Source organism: Trachymyrmex cornetzi, unplaced genomic scaffold (assembly GCF_001594075.2).
Source record: "Trachymyrmex cornetzi isolate Tcor2-1 unplaced genomic scaffold, Tcor1.1 scaffold218, whole genome shotgun sequence".
Classification (NCBI taxonomy): Eukaryota; Metazoa; Arthropoda; class Insecta; order Hymenoptera; family Formicidae; genus Trachymyrmex; species Trachymyrmex cornetzi.
The window spans coordinates 849,547-869,567 of NW_017296825.1; the positions used below are offsets into that span (position 1 = coordinate 849,547).

Below are 20,021 nucleotides of genomic sequence, written 5' to 3' on the forward strand. Positions count from 1 at the left end.
TATATATATATATATATATCGGTACCGGTACGTGTATTCACGCCCCCATCCCAGAAAATAGAACGGTTACGACAATAATGAAGCTTACGCTTGCATCTTGCGACCTGACACCGCGAGATATCTCGAGGAACGTAATTTCGCCGTGATTGCATCGTCATTTTCATGCACGTGTGTCTCAAACGAGTTATACGGTTTGTAACGTAGGTATACGCGGTTAAAAAGTTAAATTTCTAGTCTATCACACACATCAACGTAAAATCCTCGATGAAATCTAAATGAAGTGTGATATAGATGCTATATTAAATTCTGATTGGTACGGGATTAATTTCTAAACTGTATTAGCATTACGTAATGACACACTTCGCTTGTTACTTTATGTACGTTATGCTTGTATTTTCATCTATAAATTGAAAGAGTAACTGCAATTTTGCCCGTTAAATATAATACGTAGAGTTGTGAAAACGTAGTTAGATAATCACTTCGCTCAACGATCTAATCAGATTTATTTCGTATTATATATTATTCTGCTATAGATCCATCGCCTTTGGCGCACATGTATCTCAGAATGTTAATGCACTTTATCCCTCCAAGACAGTATTGTAGTTATTTTATGGTAGGTTTCAGCTATAATCTAAAGTTATTAATAATTGATATTATATACAGTACAGGCCAACATTATACGTCACGCTGATGGGATAGTCATAAAGAATTGACTCGCATGCGTCCATTTTACATGCTAATTTTCAATGTCAGTCTTTCTAAGACAACGCCAGCTACGTACGTGTGCGTATATGCAGCTAGAGTCTCTGAAGGGTTAAGAAATACGTGAAGCTAGTATATATCACGCGAAGCGAAACCGAGAGTAACAGGGATCGCGCGCGACTAGGTTCAATTCAAAAATAAATCCACGTGGTTCGAGATTGATGTATAAGGTTGACGAGCACAGCGTGCGGCGGGCTGGAATAAATTATGTTAACAGCAGGTGTAGCTACGATGCATCTCTCTCACTCTCCCTTTCCACCTTTCTCTCCTTCACGTTCGAGCTATGCGGAACGTCGCGGAGAGAATCGGCGCAGTGCGTAAGGCTAACCGGCGATAAACAACGATAAATTCCTCCCACCTACGCGGTACGAGAGTATGAAAGTCTGGAATACGTGTACAGCAATACCTCCTCCTCGGGAGGCAATTTCAATGAGCTCGCGCACACAGCGCGCAGCTAAAACGTGCCCGCGAAGCTGATGCATAAATACCTATAAATATGACACGGCGGGGCCCGCGGTAACGTCGCATATTAAATTACATTCTTAAGCAGCCGGCACGCACGCCAGGGACCGGACGGTATGGCGCGCATCAAGTCAGCGGGGCTGATTAAACGCAACCACGGAACGTGGTGCATCGGTACAATCAGACGGACGGAGCGAGAGAGAGAGAGAGAGCCTGGTCGGTGAGTGAGAGAAGCAGAAAGACGGTCGTTCTAGGTATTCCCCGGACATGCCTGATTCAAGCGATATAAGAGTTGTCGGAGAGATATGGAGAAGGAAGAAGGAGAAAGGATACACCGCGAGGACGAAGCGGGAAACGAGATGGAGAGGGAGAAAGAAAAAGAGAAGGCAAAGAGGCATACACCACCGGAGGCTAGGGATGCTAATTATTCTGGTTCATGCGAGCAATTTGTCGACTACCCGGGGAACGTTTGTTTAATACCCGCAGGGCTCCCGAGAGCCCGGGGGTATTTACATCTGCGGCGAATACCGCGGCTGTAACGCCAGGTACGTTGAGAATTATCGTCGGGATTATACAGTGTGCGTTTCGTGTGCGAGCGAAAGCCGGGGCGGCCCTCCGCGGTGGCGGAATCGCGGAATACGCGCTCGCGCATGTAAAGGTAGCAATCTCGAGACGATGTGCACACGCGCACGGAGTTTTAACAGGAACCGGTACGATTTTCCAAGCCGAGCTTCTTCACCGGCCCGTCTGTTATCACGCGCGCGGACTCGTAACGTCTTTTTCCTCCGCCCAGCAGAAATTATGAGCCAGGTATTTCGCTGAGGCTTTTCAACGCTGTATCCGGAGTATTAATGCAATTCACGGAACATGCATTCATGGAACGAACTCGCGCTCGTGCGCGGGAACTGCGCTTCGATTATCACAAGTAATATTGATTTCATGCTCGGCAGCATTTTTCTCAACAATTATGATGACACACGGAAGACGGATCAAGTTTGATGAAAGAGGAGTCTATTCATTTAATAATATAAAACTATTTTTGAATAACTATTTTATATATATTGCCCTTTGTACTTTTAATATGTAAATTCTACTTAATTTCGTATGTAAAAATTCGTAAAAAAAAAGACGAGTGAAGATATTTAAAACATATCTTAGCAAATAAATTCACAATTAAATGAACAGTCTCAAAATAGAGAACAATATCCGGATCTCAAATTTTTATAATATTATTTACTGCACTTTTAACCTTATCACCGCGAAGATTAAAAATAAAGTAAATAATATTATAATTATTTTATATTCTATGAAAAGAGAAAATGACATAAAGGAATAAAAATCTTTTATGAAGATCCTTTTACCGTAAAGGATCGATAATTATTCTTGATATACAACCGCATTTGTAACTTTCCAAATCAGGACCATTCTCGTTCATCCATAGTAGTGGCGAAGGCTTTTCGCTAGAATAGCTATCTGCACGATGCACGTAGGGTTAACAGGATCTCTACTTTGATTCTTCTTCCTGCTGTGAGGAAGATCGCTCCAATTTCACAGTGGGAGCACGTGATGTTAAGTCGCGATCGAATACTTCATTCGCCGGAAGCTGGGACTTAATCGTTCCTCCGGGAGCACTCCGTTACAAACATACATGATGAGCGAAGAAGAGAAAGGAAGAGAATGGAGATTTATTGCATCCCCAATGATGTGTGTTATCATGTCCTAATCTGGATGTTTAGTTAATGAAACTCGCGGACGTTTAACGATAACTTAGAACTGATATGGTTCTTTTTCGCTTTCAATATTTTTTGTAAAATCTTATACAGAGAGAAAATTCCAAATTTCTGCGTTTTTTCTCAGATAAATTTCATTAATTCGTGCAACTTACTTATTGATTTTAGTTAATCGATTTTTCGATTTGTTACAAACACATTCCTCGTAACCAGCAAGAGGGGAAAGGAAGGATGGAGATTTGCTGCGTTTGGAGAATTTGTGTTGTCATGTCCCCGATCTAAATGTTTAGTTAATGGAAATCGTAAACGTTTTTTTCACAATAATTTAGAATTGAGATAGTTTTATTTACTTTCATTTTTTGGCAAGATCTTACAAAGACAGGGGATTCTTCATATCTCTGCATTTTTCTTCAGGGAATTTTTTTTAATTCGTGTGGTTTATACTTATTAATTTTTGGCTTTTATAATCTGCCGGAATCCGGGATGTAATTTTATAAATAGACATCTCCGATGTCGAAAATAGCTGTTGCGAAAGACTCGGTCGTTCTCGATCGGAAATCGGTCTCGAAGGTATCGATGAGACGATAGGACTGTCTCAAAAATTCATGGGTGTGGCTATTAAAATCGGTTATGAAAGGCTGCTGCACTGCCGCGGAGAGGGTCCAAGACGTGAACCGCGCGAGTTATAAAATTCTAAGAAGCCGGAATGGCCTTCTCTTCGCGTTACACAACACTGCCGCCGCGCCTCTTGTGTGCTCGACACAATAATTCATTTACCGAACAGCGAACATAAGCTCGATGTTAGCGCACGTCGCGGCACGCTAATACAGTGTTGCTCACACATGCACGAGAATTCACGCAGAAAAGCTTCTTTTCGCGCCTTGAATGAAGAACGAGGCACAATAGACACAATAGCTCTGTGTCGACGAAGAGTACGGCTATTCATCTTCGAAATTTTTTTTTTCGATAACATCTCATAGAAAACGTTCCGAAAATGCGTATTAACGTAAATTGAGTTGTTTGAAGGCTAAATGTGTTAATTCGATTTGCAAATGCTAATTAAACTGGTTTCGACTACGTCGCGACTAATGAATCAAGATGTTACAATGAAATTAGAGGGAAAAAAGCAGTGAACAAAGGACTCTGCACTGATCGTATGGAACATTGAATTTTGGTGAAATAAGTTAATTTTCACATATAATGTATAAACTCAATAATAGATAGTTTTTGAGTTATAATATGTCAAAAGTGTAAAATTTGTGTTCACAGAGGACTTGATATATCATAGTTCAAAATCTAGCCATTATTGAGTTTTGTGTCTATGACATTTTTTATTCATTACGTTAAGCTACATTATATATGAAAATTAACTCATTTCGTCCGTATTCGATTTTTGATATAATATAATTAAATATATAAAAAGTACGGGGTCCTTTTTTACATTTATAAATTAAATAGTCTTGATTTTTCTTTTGTCATAATATTTCTTATAATAGATATTTATAATGAACGATTCATGTAATGAATACATTAAAGTATTAATCAATTGCTGGATGTATTTCAAGGTCCAGCTGTCACGTTTGTTCCAAGAACTGTCATTCAATTTTCTCAGTAGCATAATCTTCGACTTGTGCATTGCAATCAAATGGGCTCAATGTATGTCTGTCCCTTTTCAAACCGGTGTTTACACTTGTAACTTGGATTACTTTCATATGCAGCCACATTTCAAAGTTGTTACGTCGTGTGCTGTATCGTGAACATCGATGACGTTATCGATAAATATCTCAACATGCAATGATGCGCGAATAAAATCGCACTCGTGAGATAACAAAGCAAGCGGATTAAAAGTAACTTATAAGAAGAACGTATTTAAGTGTTCTAAAAGTCGCGATATCCGGCTAATAAATGTCATAAAATACTGCAAAAGCACTAAAGTGCTATTTCCACGTGCGGTGATTATAGCAATTAAAATTATAATCTGTGGACACGCAGTCGCATAAACCGTTCGCGATGCTGACCGGCGAGAGTAACAGTATATCATTAAGAAAGACATCGCAATAATTCGCAGGCATCACGGCGTGATGCTCACTCTTCCGTGAAAAACTACAAAAAGGTAAACACTTTTCTCTCAAAAACCTCGCAGTAAAGTAAATGTTATCGTTTTGAAAGCGAAAGATCTCTACCCGTAACTTTTCTCTATCTTTCAGACCGTAACTATTAAGAGTATATTTAATCGCTTGGAAAATTGGAGTTGCGCGAAATACAATTGCAATTGTGATAGTAATGGTTAAAGTTAAAGCTATGCGCAAAGCCGCAGACCCGAGTCGTCTTTTAACGAGGTAATACTTCCGCGAGATATCGTTTAAAAGCTCTATACACAGATTGGAACTCTCCGTTCAAAGTGCAAAACGTAGGCGAGAATTGCGCGCAAAGTGCTTATCGAAGTAAGACTAATGCGAAATATACGTAAGCGACAATTAAAGCGCCATGGTTTTTGCTATTCGCCTAACTACCACACATCCAATATTTAAATAAGATAACGATAAAATATGCGTCATTGCGTCAATGAATAAGATAAAACGCGATCTGAAAGAAAAATTTCTTACAAATAAAATCAAGCATAATATGCAATTATATAATTCACGTATATCGTATTTTGTATACGCTCTTTCGATAAATTTTTATTTCTCATAAACTTTATCAATCGCAAATTACGATGGTTTATGTCGTATCGAAAGTATGTGCGAAGTATGATCTTCCGTTTTGCGTATCGTCCGTATATAGGGATCTCGCGGAGGCAAGTATTTTCAAAGGCCGTGCAAGGCAGTTATCGAAGGACATTAATGCGAGGTATAGGTAAACGACAATTAACGCTCCGGTAACTTTTTCGCGATTGCTATAATCCCATCGCGATACCTTGGCAATTGCGGAAACCCGTGGTTCCCCTGCACTATCCGTTAATACGCTAATTGATAAAAATCCACGATTGCTCTTCCACTGTGTGCATGCTCGGCTACATTTAGCGTTGAGCACTTTTACTCGACGATACCTGAGATCGCATGTTTATAAACCCCGAGCATCGAGAGATTAACGCCCGATTAATTAGTTTCGCCCGTAAAATATTCGTTATACACCTCGAGTGTATATGCTATTCTCACGCGAAATTCGAGCGGTAAGAGTCGCGGTGCGATTCTCTGCGCGTGAGATCGTAGCCTGATCATTGTTTCTATATATACGACAGAAATAAAATCGGAAATCGCTTCGATTTTATTCGCTATAAAACGCATCTTCCACGCTGCTCCAACACTGTGCCGCGCTGTGAAACGATCGTCTTTGCGTCTCTCGGATGGAATTCTCTTGGCACGGCTTGCGGTCGTAAAAGGTACGGGAATACGCCCCTCGCGGTTAATACCGGCGGGACGGCGATGCTGAACTTTCGATTTCGCGCCTCCTTCGCGTTTCCGAGATTTATGCAAATCTCGGAGGTGCGCGAAAGACGTATGGGTAAAAGAAAGAGGGGAAAAGAAAGAAAGAGAGAGAACATGAGTCCAAGATCCGCATGAAAGTCCATATATATGAGCGTTTGCGCGCGTTCACGACGTATTTCTGGCGGTAAATCAACGAGTTATGCATAGAGAAGGCACAGAGCGCGACCGCCACTTCCGCCCGACCAACGTTTAACATTTGCAACGTTCCTCTTCACCCACTACTGAACTCCGACATTGCGAGTGACTTAAGTCGCGCTCGAGGCTGCGTGTAATCGCTCGGTCATGACGAATGGTCTCCGACCGAGAAGTGTTGTAGAGTATTGGCGATGGGGTGATGTTCTTTGTTATTTATCGAGACGCGTTTAATTATCATGCAAAGGTAGCTCCAAGCTCCATAAACTCGTTAAGTCCGAGTTGTTAAAGCGTTTATACGCAACATCGTCGGATAAGAGTTTGTAGAAAAACATTCCACTCCGTGAGAATTTCTTTAAAAAATGTATTTAAAGTTATGTAATAATAATAATAATTTTATTTAAAATATTTAAATTATTATTATTATTATTGTACAGTGAATGTATGTCTTTAGTTAATATACATCTTTAGAAAATCAATCACACGTATGATTAATGCTGTGATTATTCTTATATAATTTAGAGAGTAGAAAAACATAATTTTTTATTTAAATTCCTGATAATTTTAGATAAATTAAACCCAAGTTTGAATTAATAAAATCAGATATTAAAATACATCGAGATTGTTCAATAGAGTGATCTTGCAGTTCTAACGTTTGGGACTCTTGAAAGAAAGAAAAAAATCAGTTCACATTTTTTCAGAAGAACTGTTATTGTATCATAAGTTTAGCTGACAAAATTGTGTGTCGTAATTTTATTCAAATTACTGTAAACTGAAGTTGATCTAATATTTTTTTCGAAGCGGCACTCCCACGTTGTGATAAAGTCACGAGCGCGCTTTCACGATGTATTTACTCGGCCGTAAAGATACATCCGTTTTTTTCTCCATCGTGCGACTCGGACGGAGACCTGAGCGCATAAAGTCAAGTCTATGAGCAGCTGATAGACAACTCGATCCGGCACGACGTGAAAGAAAATGATCCCGAGCGAAGGGTCAAAGGGGTTTAGTCGTGGCCGCGGCTCTACTCACGGAAATCCTCTTCTCAAAAAGTGTTAATAAAATTGCTCCAAGTAATACCAGATGTTGCGGCAACATCACGCGGCTATCCCGCTTGTGTAAATTTAAATAATAATAATAAGACAACGAAGGAGGCGTAGTGTTGAACTTAAATTATAATATAGAAGATACAGATTTGGTATAGGCGATGGTGGAAGCCGATGGGATTATACCTTTAATCTCATGCCACCGGCATGCCATCGGCTTCCACCATCGCCTATACCAAATCTGTATCTTCTATACATAAATACTCATTATCGATTAATATCGGCAATAATAACGGCGAAGTTACTCCTTCGCGATGCAAAACAAAACAAGAAACACAATCTAATATATGTATAAGAAGCAACATACATGAACATTTAAACGAAACATATAGGAAAAAGTCAACGCATTAGTACATACCAGATGGAAATACAAAAATTGATTATTCCAGCATGTACTGTCGCATGTAACACGAACATATAGTTATATTAGAAAAGTCACCGTGCAAATAAAAATATTTTTTTAAATTCGTTGTACTTTTTTAATAAAAAAAATTTAATAAACGTAAACAGCGTAATATAATAAATGAACTTCTTTAATAAAAAAAAAACAACCCATATATATATTTGTGTTGTTCATGTTCTCATCTATTTTCGGTATGTAGATGATATTATCATTGCTTTGCCGAACGATCAAATTGTTTCCACACTTGATACTTTTAACTCATACCATGAAAGAATCAAATTCACTGTCGAGCTTAGTGATGAAGAAGGAATAAGCTTTCTTGATGTACAATTAATGATAGAGAATGGGAAATTGATTTTTGATAACTATAAGAAGCCCACAAATTCTGGGCGATATTTGAATTTTTATTCTAATCATCCCCTTATACATAAAAAAGGTGTAGTAATTGGTCAGCTCGATAGAATCTTGTTTTTTTCTCATTCACGATTCCATGAAAAAAATTTAACATAATTAATACATTCTTGGAAAATGGATATCCATTACAGTTTTTGTTTGCAACAATTAATAATAGAATTAAAACTTTAGCCTACAATAATAATTTTTTAAGAGTATTAACGAAAGGAAAATGAACAAAAATCTGGATTTAATTAACAATAATAAAAAAATACTTTACTATTCCACATTTTAATAAAATATCGGAAAAATTCACAATTACTAAAAAATTTAACTTTAACATTGCTCATAAACCTTTAAATTTAAATAGTCTACGTTTATTTATAAAAACAGGTAAAGACACAATAAAAAAAGAAGACCGTTCGAATGTGGTATATATGGTATTAGGCATTGAACTTAATTCCTGCCGCTCGCTTAATTTAAAATAATGTTCCACACCTTTAAAAAATCTAAAAAAAAATTTTTTTAATGTAATATGCTAAAAAGTTTGACACACTTTTAAAAAATTTTTTTTAGATTTTTTAAAGGTGTGGAACATTGTTTTTTAAATTAAGCGAGCGGCAGGAATTAAGTTCAACACCTAATAAAATAAGTAGTCGTGATTGTGATTGCACATATGTTGGGCAAACCAAACGGAAACTCAATACTAGACTAAAGGAACATAAAAATGACTACGAAAAACCAACGAATAATCTGTCCGTCATATCCGAGCATGTGTTAGATCTCAATCACGAAATTGATTGGAATAACACGAATATAATCGATTCAGAACAATCATATTACAAATGATTGGTCTCGGAGATGGTCCACATAAAGAAACAGAAAAATAGTCTGAATAAACAAAATGACACGGAATGTTTTCTCGATTGTGAATTCTTAATTTGTTATATTGTATCTTTTTATTTAAAAAATTGTTGAAAGAGTTTAGTGATCATGTAATGAAATTTTCTTTCTTTATGTATTCGGATTACGTGCATGTTCCAATTTCAATTGTAATACGAAAATTTATTGTACTGAAGATGGTCACATGGTTGACCGAAACGTTTACTTTGTTTATTTGAAATACATGTTTTAAGCTAAATACATCAAGCGTAGTGGCTGTATGCTCTTTATCGTTTACAATTTTTTAATTTTACATCTTAAAATCTCACTGTAGACGCTCAAGGCAAAAATCTGACTTACAGTAAGTACCGATACTCACAAATAATTACAGTTATAGTAGCTGATTAGAACTACGACTGATCGGATTATGCCACTCCAATGTATCTTACAAATTTAAGATCTTCGTTCTCTGCCTCGGTTGTTTATTGTCATTTTTATAAAACAGTCCTTAACTTTCGCTGCTGTCTCGCGCGAGCAAGTGAGTTGCGCTTATCGACGTAATCTCGTCCCACGCCAGTCCAAGCATTTGTAATTCATGGCAGCTCATTGAAAAAAATCAGACATTATGTTAATACGAGCGGGGTATTATTCACGGCCGTATGTCACTGACCACCTACCCGTTCCCGACGTACCTGAATAATACGTTAACGCGCTGTATTTGTCTCTTCTAGCACGCGTTTTCCTCCGTCTTTCCTTCTCCTTCCGTGTGAACTGAGACCAGATTTTTCTTTCTTTCTTTCTTTCTTTCCTTCTACATTTCTCGCCGTCTATTTTGTTCATCGGTCGATATGTCGAAGAATCGTCGCTAGATTCGCATACGTTTCTACGCACAAACATTATCACGAACGTACTCGCGGTATTACAAGCCGGGACGATATTAAATTATAATTCGCGACACGCTCTGCCGCGTTACCTCATACTTTCCTTCACTATTTATAGGCCGATGCTCGCTCCGCTCGTTCGTTCGTACTTCTTGCCAGCGAGAGCTATGAACCGGCGCCGAGAGAGCACGCTAACACTCTCGCGAGCGCGATTACGGTCGTGAGAAATCGTTGTTGCCAGTGTGGCAGATGCAACGTGTGTGGATACGCCGCACCCGAGAAAATTGAAACGTTCCTATGTAGATTATGCGCGAGGCCGCGTCTACTATTTCTACGCGTTGAGTAATACCTGCCGAACGGTCTTTCTTGCTACATCATGTCGCGTTTTAACTGTAAAATATTGAATATTGCATTGTACAATGCAACATTCAATATTTTACAATTTACAAGAAAAAGCAGATATTACAACAATTAAAAAATTAAAATAAATCGCAAACGTTACATTTACTTAATCGTCAAAATCTATAATGGCAAAAATGTTCAATTCATGTATTAATTAAATTCATAAATTTATCTTTTTATTTTCCTAGTATTTTCTTGAGGAAAAATCATTATTCAATCTGTAATATTTTTTTTTAATTGTACGTCAATGTTTATTATAAATCGTTACTCGAACTCGCGTGATTTACGTCGTTCTCTATCTCTCAGAGTAAACTTCATTGTTAAATGCCACCCACAACCATCTGTTACTTTCTTTTGCGGGTTTAGGTTAAATCACCACTGTGTCTACTATAACTTGATTATATACGTACATATGTAGTTAGTTGTAAATAAATACACGGATAAACGGGCGTGTATATCCTTCGCCTTCTCGAATCATGAGGAAATGTCGATGTCATATACATATATGTTACAAAAAAATATATGATTGTTCAATTTATCTTCTGATCACTAGATACAAATAGAATATGGGTCTCTTTCACCAACCTCAGTTAAGCTAACCGATGATTACATGAAGCTTGTTCAGCGTACTCATCTAACCTTCGGTTAGCTTAACCGAGATTGGTGAAAGACACCCTATACCGTGAATAAATTCGTTAAATGAATATCATAAATATTTTTAGAGTTGGAAAAAACATTTGAATTGCAGTTGTTTGCGAAGAAATTTCTTTTTAGTCAATCCATTAGTTGTAAGTTGTAACATACTGCACATGCTCTTATGCAACACACTTAATCGTTTTAATCCCAGATTGAGTTTCCGATACAATTCCGCGAGTACAATCGATCATCATGATCGATACGCTGAGTCAAAGGCCGGAATGCGACGGATAGTTAATTCCGTGCAGCGTCTTCGTGTATGATTTGTTATTCATTAATCGCATTTTTCGTCCCGTATTGTATTTTAATCTTTTAATCACTCATTTTAAAAATGTATCAAAACAGGATTTTATTATTATCTAATATATACCCTCACAAATTGATATATATTTAAGAAATTTACGATTAATAGAAGTAATTATACTTCTCTGATTTTTATTAAAAATAAAATTTAAGAGAACTTAAAAGATTTTTTATCTTTTCCAGAATTATACAGAAAAAAAGACTGTTCTTAAATCAACCATAATATGCTCGTATATAAACAAAAATATTGCTTATATACGAGTAATTTTGTTTCAAAGATTTTAATCTTGATTTGATTGAATTTATGTTGATGTAAGTATTACTTTGCAATTTGAGACTTCCTCCATCAAAAATCTTACATCAATACAAACTTGATCAAATCAAGACTAAAATCTTTGAAGTAAGAATATTGTAAGCAAAAATACGTTAAATTTTTTTTGTTTAAGAACCGAATGCCTGTCTACTCAATCTCGTTTCTTACTAAACTCGTTTACGTAAATAAGAAAATATAAGCAAATCCACAGCATACTGTCTGAGATTGTACTCACCAGGATAACCTTCCGGGATGACTATTTCCGGTCCCACTTTGACGTCGTGACGGTAACGATGCATCAGCAGTGTAGCCGTGACTCTAAGCGATCTCTGTTGTTGCTTATACAGCAGTATCGGCCTTCCACCAGCACCTTCGACCCTGACCACTCTTGGCAGTGAGAATCTGTCTAGGAACTCGCGCAGTGGCATGAAACCACCGCCGGAACCCGCGGCCTCGGCAGTTGCCTCTCTCGAACTCGGCAATGAGTCCTCGCCAGTTCCGGTGGCCTCGCCGCTCGACAACGTCGAAAATTCACCAGTCGACGACATCGCGATACAGTATCTTTCACAGTAGTTTGCACCAAACTCGCTTTTTCGTTTCTTTTACATTTCACCAGTCCGCACGATGGAATGCATGCGCTTCACGTTGTCGAACAATTTTGCTTGGTTTTTATATATCAGAAATCAGGTGTATCACTCTTTGTCCGCATACTTGAAAACAGGACACTGTCTAACATAAAAATAACTCGTTGTAAAATCCTAAATTAAAAAAAAATAATCGTATTATGGTAATCGTTTAAAAAAAAGATTTTTAATCTTATTCAAAACAATTCTTATAACCGTTAACAACTTTAAAGCATTTTATATAATGCGATGAAAAGAATTTCAAGAAATTAATGTAACGGAAGTACGTATAGCAATTCTCGCAATAAGTACATAGCTCGTTTTCTATTCTCTAACAATGTCGGAACGAAATGCTTTCTTTCCCTTTTCCCCCTTTCGTCATTTCAACCATCCTCAATGGAATTCGTCATTTCGCAAGGCATGACAGTCTTGACAGTGATGCGTTAGCGGCGAACCGCGCAAACAGATGAGTGATTACGCTTCGGGCGCCTTGACGATGATGATGATGAATTTATGACGATGATTATCTCCCGTGACATACCAGTGTGTCGCCACCGGTGTTTGTCTTTCAGATGAGCGGCTCTATGTTGCGGAGAAACGTGGGCGGAATGGTAAAACGGGACGCTCTGCTATTTGCGAAACGTCGCCTCCTGTCTTTGAAGTCGTAACAGCAGAAATGCGGCAATGCCGACAGAAAAGAAGATAACATGTATTAAAGTGAATGAATGACTTATAAATATCATTGTACAAAGTGTTTAACCTTTAGAGGTGACGGTTTATTTTTTTTAATCTGACTGCTTTTTCTAATGCCCAATTTCTTCACTTCCAGATAAGTTGGAGATAACCTTATCCAGGAGATATCTCCATTGTATTTTGGGAGATATCTCATGGATAGTTATCTAGAGGTGAAGAAATTGGGCATAAGAGCAATATTCCGTTTTTATTTTAAGACCATTTCAAGTAATGTTTCAAAATGTAATACAACCTCTAATTAATTTATGATGTCTTAAAACTGTATACTTGAAACAGTCTCAAATATAAAACTCAACTAGGGTGTATCGACCTCTGCTCGCGATTGATCTGAAATTTTACATATAAGTTGTTCTTTATGTAAGAAATAAAAAAAACATAGTCTCAACTTCGGGAAATGAAAAAAATGTTTATATGACAATATTTATTGACTAAAATTCGGACTGATTAAAGAAAGAGTGACCGCAAAAAGGTGGTTTTTTTCGCCCGTTTTTTGGGCCCTCAATTTTTGGACTGATCTCTGTGTCAAATAATACCCTACAATGAGATATTAATTACAAAAAAGTTTTTCAGGTTGAGATGACAATCGTTATCATAGCTGAAGGGGAGAGGAGGGAAGGGAGGGGGGTTCACGTATTACGTCTATGCGAAAATCTGTTTTCTTTTACATTCCCAGCTCTGATAATAATTTCATCTCATCTTCAAACTTCTCTGTGATTAATGTTTCAATATAAGATAAAATTTGGCACTTTTCATTTCCAAAATTGAGGACCCAAAAAACGGGCAATTTTTGCGGTCACTCTTTTTACATGAAGCGAGTTCCATTACACCTTCCCCCCAGTCAAGGGACACATGACTTTCCACGCGAAGCAAAATCTACTGAGTGAAAGTCGTAAAATAAAAAAACTGTTTTTTTTTCATTTCTCGAAGTTGAGACTTGTTTTTTATTCCTCACATTAAGTAGAATTTATGTGCAAAATTTGAAGTTATAATCGCGAGCAGGGGTCATTCGGAAATGTATCCCTCGACTATAAATACCGGCTTAAGTAAGATTTTTGTAAGTATATAAGAATTTGTTATAATTTATTATTTTATCCTTGCATAATCCTTGCTTTAAAATATAATACTGTTTCATCGTCACTATATCATGAGTTTTTCGGCCTGTAAAGACGTCTGTTCTTTTTAACTCAACTTCTTGTGTACAGTTCATCCTTTCTCTTCTTCTCTCCAACATGAAAAGAAAAAGAGGAAAATAAACCTTGCAAGAAGTACAACTAAAAAGAACAAGCCTAAGGTTAAAAAAGCATTCAGTATTATGTGATAGGTAGTGCACATACTGAGTAAAAAAAAATGTTAATAAACATAAATAGAAATCTCTATCGTTTCTGGAATATAAACAGTTTTGTATGATAATATCTCATGACTAACTTATTACATGACTTCTATATTGTCACATACGATATGAAAAGAGAATAATCTTTAGTATGATACTTTGTAATGGTGTATAATCATCAAATAGATCCGCAATCGCTGATTGTAATAACAACTGGCCAATTATCGATAAAATCTTTTATTACCAAGTATGGAATGTATTGAATGAGGCTCAAAACATGATTTGTAAACACACGCTAGTAATAAAGTTACGTCCCATGCGATACGTAAAAGCCAATATAAAGCCTGGTTTTTATTCTTTGATTAACTTGTGACTAGACTTTACTTAATAATAATATAAAAATTATTTTTTCAGCAATGATTAATCATTAAATGATGGTTATTGTGACTTTAAAAATTATTCATTACAAAACTATCAGTTTATTATGATTAACCATAGCTGGAAAAGTATAATTTTTACATTATCATCAAGTTAAAACTAATAACCACTTAAGTTAGTCAGAAAATGAAGAACCGCGAACCTAAATCAGATATGATACTAACATACAAAATTGTTTGTATCTTAGAAATGATTGAGTTTTCGACCTATATTTACTAAGATTTTCTTACTAAGTATGGTATGTATTAAATAAATGCAGAATGCTTTTTATTAATGCTTGTATACCACAACTGTTACTCAATATTATTTTTCTAATCTTTTTAATTGATACCTTGATATACTGCTAAACGAAAATGTCAGTTTTACTTTTGTTTCGATCTTTCATTTCATTCATTAACACTGCCTAAAAGCTATTACTCATATGCTCAATCATTATACTTTCTCTAAGCTCTACGAAGATTTTTGCCTCTAATCCTATTCACTCTCCGATTCTGTATCCCCGGGATTTTCACGTAATTAGGAACGATGATTTGTATCTGTTAACAGCTCCGAGAGCGACGTGAAATATAATTTATTCATGTTCGCTGTCATACACATAGTCCATAATGTACTTTCTTGAGTGACTTGCACCTGCGACATTCCACGGCTACGCGCATTCGCGGCGATATTGCGTACATTGCATACAAATGATGAGAATTAATATTCTACATATGTAAGGTATGATGCGGGAGGAGACTACTACAGGTATTATCCGCGATTCCGGTCATGAATACACATGAGAATGGGGGAATTCTTTCTCTCCTAACCCGCGACTTCTTCCTCGTTATTTAGATAGAATGTCCTCCCCAGTGAAACTTCTGTAATCGCCATGTAATGGGGTTTTAATTACCTGCGACTAAAACGACCATGACGAAGGCATCGTGAATTATTACGACGGCCGGTTATGACGCGTACGCATCTTCAAACGTTTTTCTGTATTTCTTGCGTCATTTGTTTGTCTTATAGATCCCCCGCATTTTAGTATGCACCGAGGTATGCACCTTGTACGCGAACGAATACTTGCTATTCCGTTTGTGTGCAAGATCTTTTTCAGAAATTACGTTTTTTATTTTCTGCTACACACGTACGTATATAACGGACAATTACGTTTCAACCGAAATTTTCAAAGAGACTACAAACTGTGACAAGAATAGCTCTTTTGTCAAGACTTTTTGATTTCACTCTCTATAGACTCTTGACTCCTATTGTCTGCAATTCAAAGATGACGTTCGTCATGTATGATAGACGTTAAGTGTTAAAGCGTCCGTTTTGTCAAACATGATGTAAGTAGACGTAAACCTGACAAGAAACGAATTGCGAGAATTCGCGATATCAAGTAATTAAGCTATATTCACGGAGAGTTAAGCTAAAAAGCCTCGCCGCATTTCTGTGCATAATAGATCGTACGAAGTGAAAGTACAGATTTAGCAATTCCGCCCATTAGTGGCTATTCTAAGCTGCAAATGTTTTATGTTTCTACGCGCGGTGTGTGTATTGCGAACATCCCTGACGTAATTTTCCTAACAGAAGACCTATCGTGCCGCCAAGCACGTAACCCTGCCAGCGATTTTAATCAAGCTTATGAAAGTTTCTGCGTTGCGCGCAACTTTCTAATGATATGATGATTAATTAAATACCAGAAACAAAGCAGATTTTAATTTGTGTATAAGTTAATAAGAACACCTTCCGTGAGTGGATCTAATTTGTTTTAACAGTGAAAGTAAATCGTTCGAGAGTCTAATATCGAAGATTATTAATCGCTACTAATTAACATTTTACACGTTTACAAGATATAACAAAATAAATTAGCAATTAATACAATGTTATAATTTGGGTTCCAAATTTCGCGCTATATAACTAAATATAATAAAACGCATAACATTTATAACTATATATAAATATTTTTATCTATTATCTTTTTGTTATTTTCTCATAAAAATTATTATTCTCATAAAAAAAGTTACGAACAGACCTAGACAGGAAAGCTATTAACTCGAAAACGATGACAAATACGGCAAGATGCCATCAGACTATTTGGATTCTTCTCGATAAGATACGAGAAAATTCCTAAGCGTTGAAGCCGTATCTATCACTGTTCTCAAGAAAACGATTGCAACATCTAGGCCGATATTCATAGTCGATTCTTATTTAAAGACCATCTTAAGTAATATCTTAAGACGCTAATGCAGCCCTCTGGTTCGTAAATTCTTAAGACGGTCTTGAATATAAGATCTGAATACTCTATATAGAGTGTCTAGACCTGTGCGTAACTCTTTTGTCAATGAATGATCGGTGTTCATAGTTCGTTTTTATTTTAAAATCATCTTAAGTAATGTCCTAAGATGCTAATACCGTTCTGTGATTAGTATTCATAATCAATTCTTATATTTAAGACTATCTTAAGTACCAATCTTAAGATGTTATGAATCAATAGAGGACCGCATTAGCATCTTAAGACATTACTTAAGACGGTCTTGATATAAGAACAGATTATGAATACTATCCATTGATTGGTTTATACATCTTTTAAGATTCAATTATAATTATCGACTATGTTTTTTATGGCCGTTTTGCTTTCAAAAGATATAGCGTTTTTCACTGGAAAAACTAGTGCAACATTGGTGCACACTGAGTGTAATTGAATCCAAATCACGTATTTTCAGTGTTAATAAATAATTTAAGCCTCTTTTAATTGTATATTCTTTGTTATCACAATAACTTCTTAAAGGGATCTAATTACTTATTAACACTAAAAATATGTAAATCATTATTTGCACTAGTTTTCTTCATGGAAAAAACGCTAATAATTAACACAAGTGTCTGTCTAGTATTTTTAACTGCTTTTCTTTTAGGCTAATGTTACATTGTCCATTTTTATTGTACAACAAACTTTAAACGTGTTGATTGGCTGCAAAACAGGAGAAATCCGAGAACCTCTCTGTCCTACAGCCAATCAACAGGCTTGAAAAGCTTTGTCGTTATACGGCACATGAATCGGTCTCAGGGTGGATTCATACCTAAACAGAAAAATGTCTATTAAGCTAGAATGCCAACACGAGTATAATCACATGAGACATACGGACGATTTAATGCTCTTTTTGTGCTAATTTATTGCTTTAATCCCGATTTTATTGTTCTAACCATTTAACAAAAAATAATTTTTTGCTGACTTTTAATCAAGATAAAATGCACATTAAAAAAGGAATAACAAAAACAAAAATACTAATACTATAATTTAGTGCTAATTATGTGCTCATAATGTAAATTAGTTTAAATTTCGGAGCGATATCCTTTACGCAAAAAAAACCACCTCATTTACAGAAAACAATCTCTACTGTATGATACATGTTCCTTTTGCTATAAAAATCAATCAGCAAAATTTCATAAAACTTTCTGTGAAATATCGTGCATTGTCCTACAAAATATATTGCATGCAGACGATTTTTGTGCTCCATCTCTTATGCGCGAAAACCACCTCAAAGCGGCCGAACTTAGATGCACCGCATATCATAGATGTATAGCTTGGATCTGAATATAAGTTCCACATCGAGAGAAAATCATATCTTATCAATTGTTCATACTGTCTATTTTTTACTACTGTTTGCAGTGATAGTGAAACAATAAAATAGTCAATATATATTTTGCAAGCAATAAAATCAGTAACGGAATTACAATGAAAAAAATTCCGAAATCATTATTTTTGGTATTTCTCTCTTGTACGTATGCGCGCTTTGAGTGGTTTTCGTGCATAACCCCGGATCTACAATAGATTTTTAAGCCATAAGCCATCGAACTAAGGGATCGAACACAAAAATTGTCCGCATGCAGTACATTTTGTAGGACAGTGCACGATATTTTACAGAAAGTTTCATGAAATTCTGCTGATTAGTTTTACAACAAAAGGACGATGTAAGGATTGTTTTCCGCAAATGAGATGCGTAACGACAGCATAACAATACCGAATTGTCAAGAATTACAGACTCGGGGTACAGATATCTGTATCAATTGCTCTAAAAAGAAAACAGTCTTTATCTATTCTTCGTTGTTTATTACTCTATGTCCCAATCAGCACACAATATTTAAAAAACATTTTTTAAACATTTATTTAATATTTTTACATTAAATAAATATATTTAAAAAAATATTTTTTAAATATTTTTTTAATATTGCCTACTGATTGGGGTCTAATAATATGAAGAGAAAAACAAATGACTATTACGTGAGGTCTGCCTTTGTTTCTACACTGGACTGCACTAAAACTTTCTCTCTTTCGCCAAACTTCAAATACGTATCTATTTCACTTTAAGTACAAGCGTACACTAGTTGAGTCACAAAGAAAACAGACCTATGGATGAATTGCACTTCGTCGTGATACGTCCCATTCTAACCTCTCTGCATGCGTTATTTTCACAATTTTTGAAACACAATCGCTCTCTACTCGGATCAGGTTCGATCCTATATATTCACTGTGATTATTCTTCTCACTCACCTCGTCGATCATCAAAATTTAACGAAACTCCGTATCCATCCAAAGCGTTAATTCGTCAATATGAAGCATTCGTCTCACACGCGTGTGCAAGCATGTGAACCTGATGCACGTGTCGAGATCGCCCAACTTATTGTTAGAAGAATCCGTAACTTCATAAAGATATTACGAGAATGCTCCGAATATCGTCCAAACGATGTTGAAGCAAATATTCAGAATCACCAATTGAATTCTTTCATAATCCGAACGTGATCAAACTCGCTCGAACGCACGATTAAACAAACGCATAAACGATCAGCTGGAATTTTCGGTATCAACGGAGATCTCCGATGAACCGCTCGGCTTTTCTCGTAGGATCGTACGCAAGTCGCAAACGGCACTATCGACCCATCGAACGACCGG

The 20,021-nt window shown here is 36.4% G+C and overlaps 1 protein-coding gene across 2 annotated transcripts in view; it reads right to left on the reverse strand.

The window, feature by feature from the left end:
- Nucleotides 1-19,797, reverse strand: part of LOC108760093 (uncharacterized) — a 67,625-nt gene extending 47,828 nt beyond the window's left edge. Inside the window, exons 1-2 of one of the 2 annotated variants that reach the window (XM_018505890.1) lie at nucleotides 19,623-19,797; nucleotides 12,186-12,679 (exon numbers count right to left, since the gene is read on the reverse strand). In XM_018505890.1, coding sequence (XP_018361392.1) covers nucleotides 12,186-12,498 — 313 coding nt within the window. In that variant the 5' untranslated portion in view covers nucleotides 12,499-12,679; nucleotides 19,623-19,797. Of the gene's footprint in view, nucleotides 1-12,185; nucleotides 12,709-19,478; nucleotides 19,495-19,622 lie in introns of those variants that run through there. The other variant, XM_018505889.1, reaches the window with a different exon arrangement.
- Between the last annotated feature and the right edge of the window lie 224 nt (nucleotides 19,798-20,021).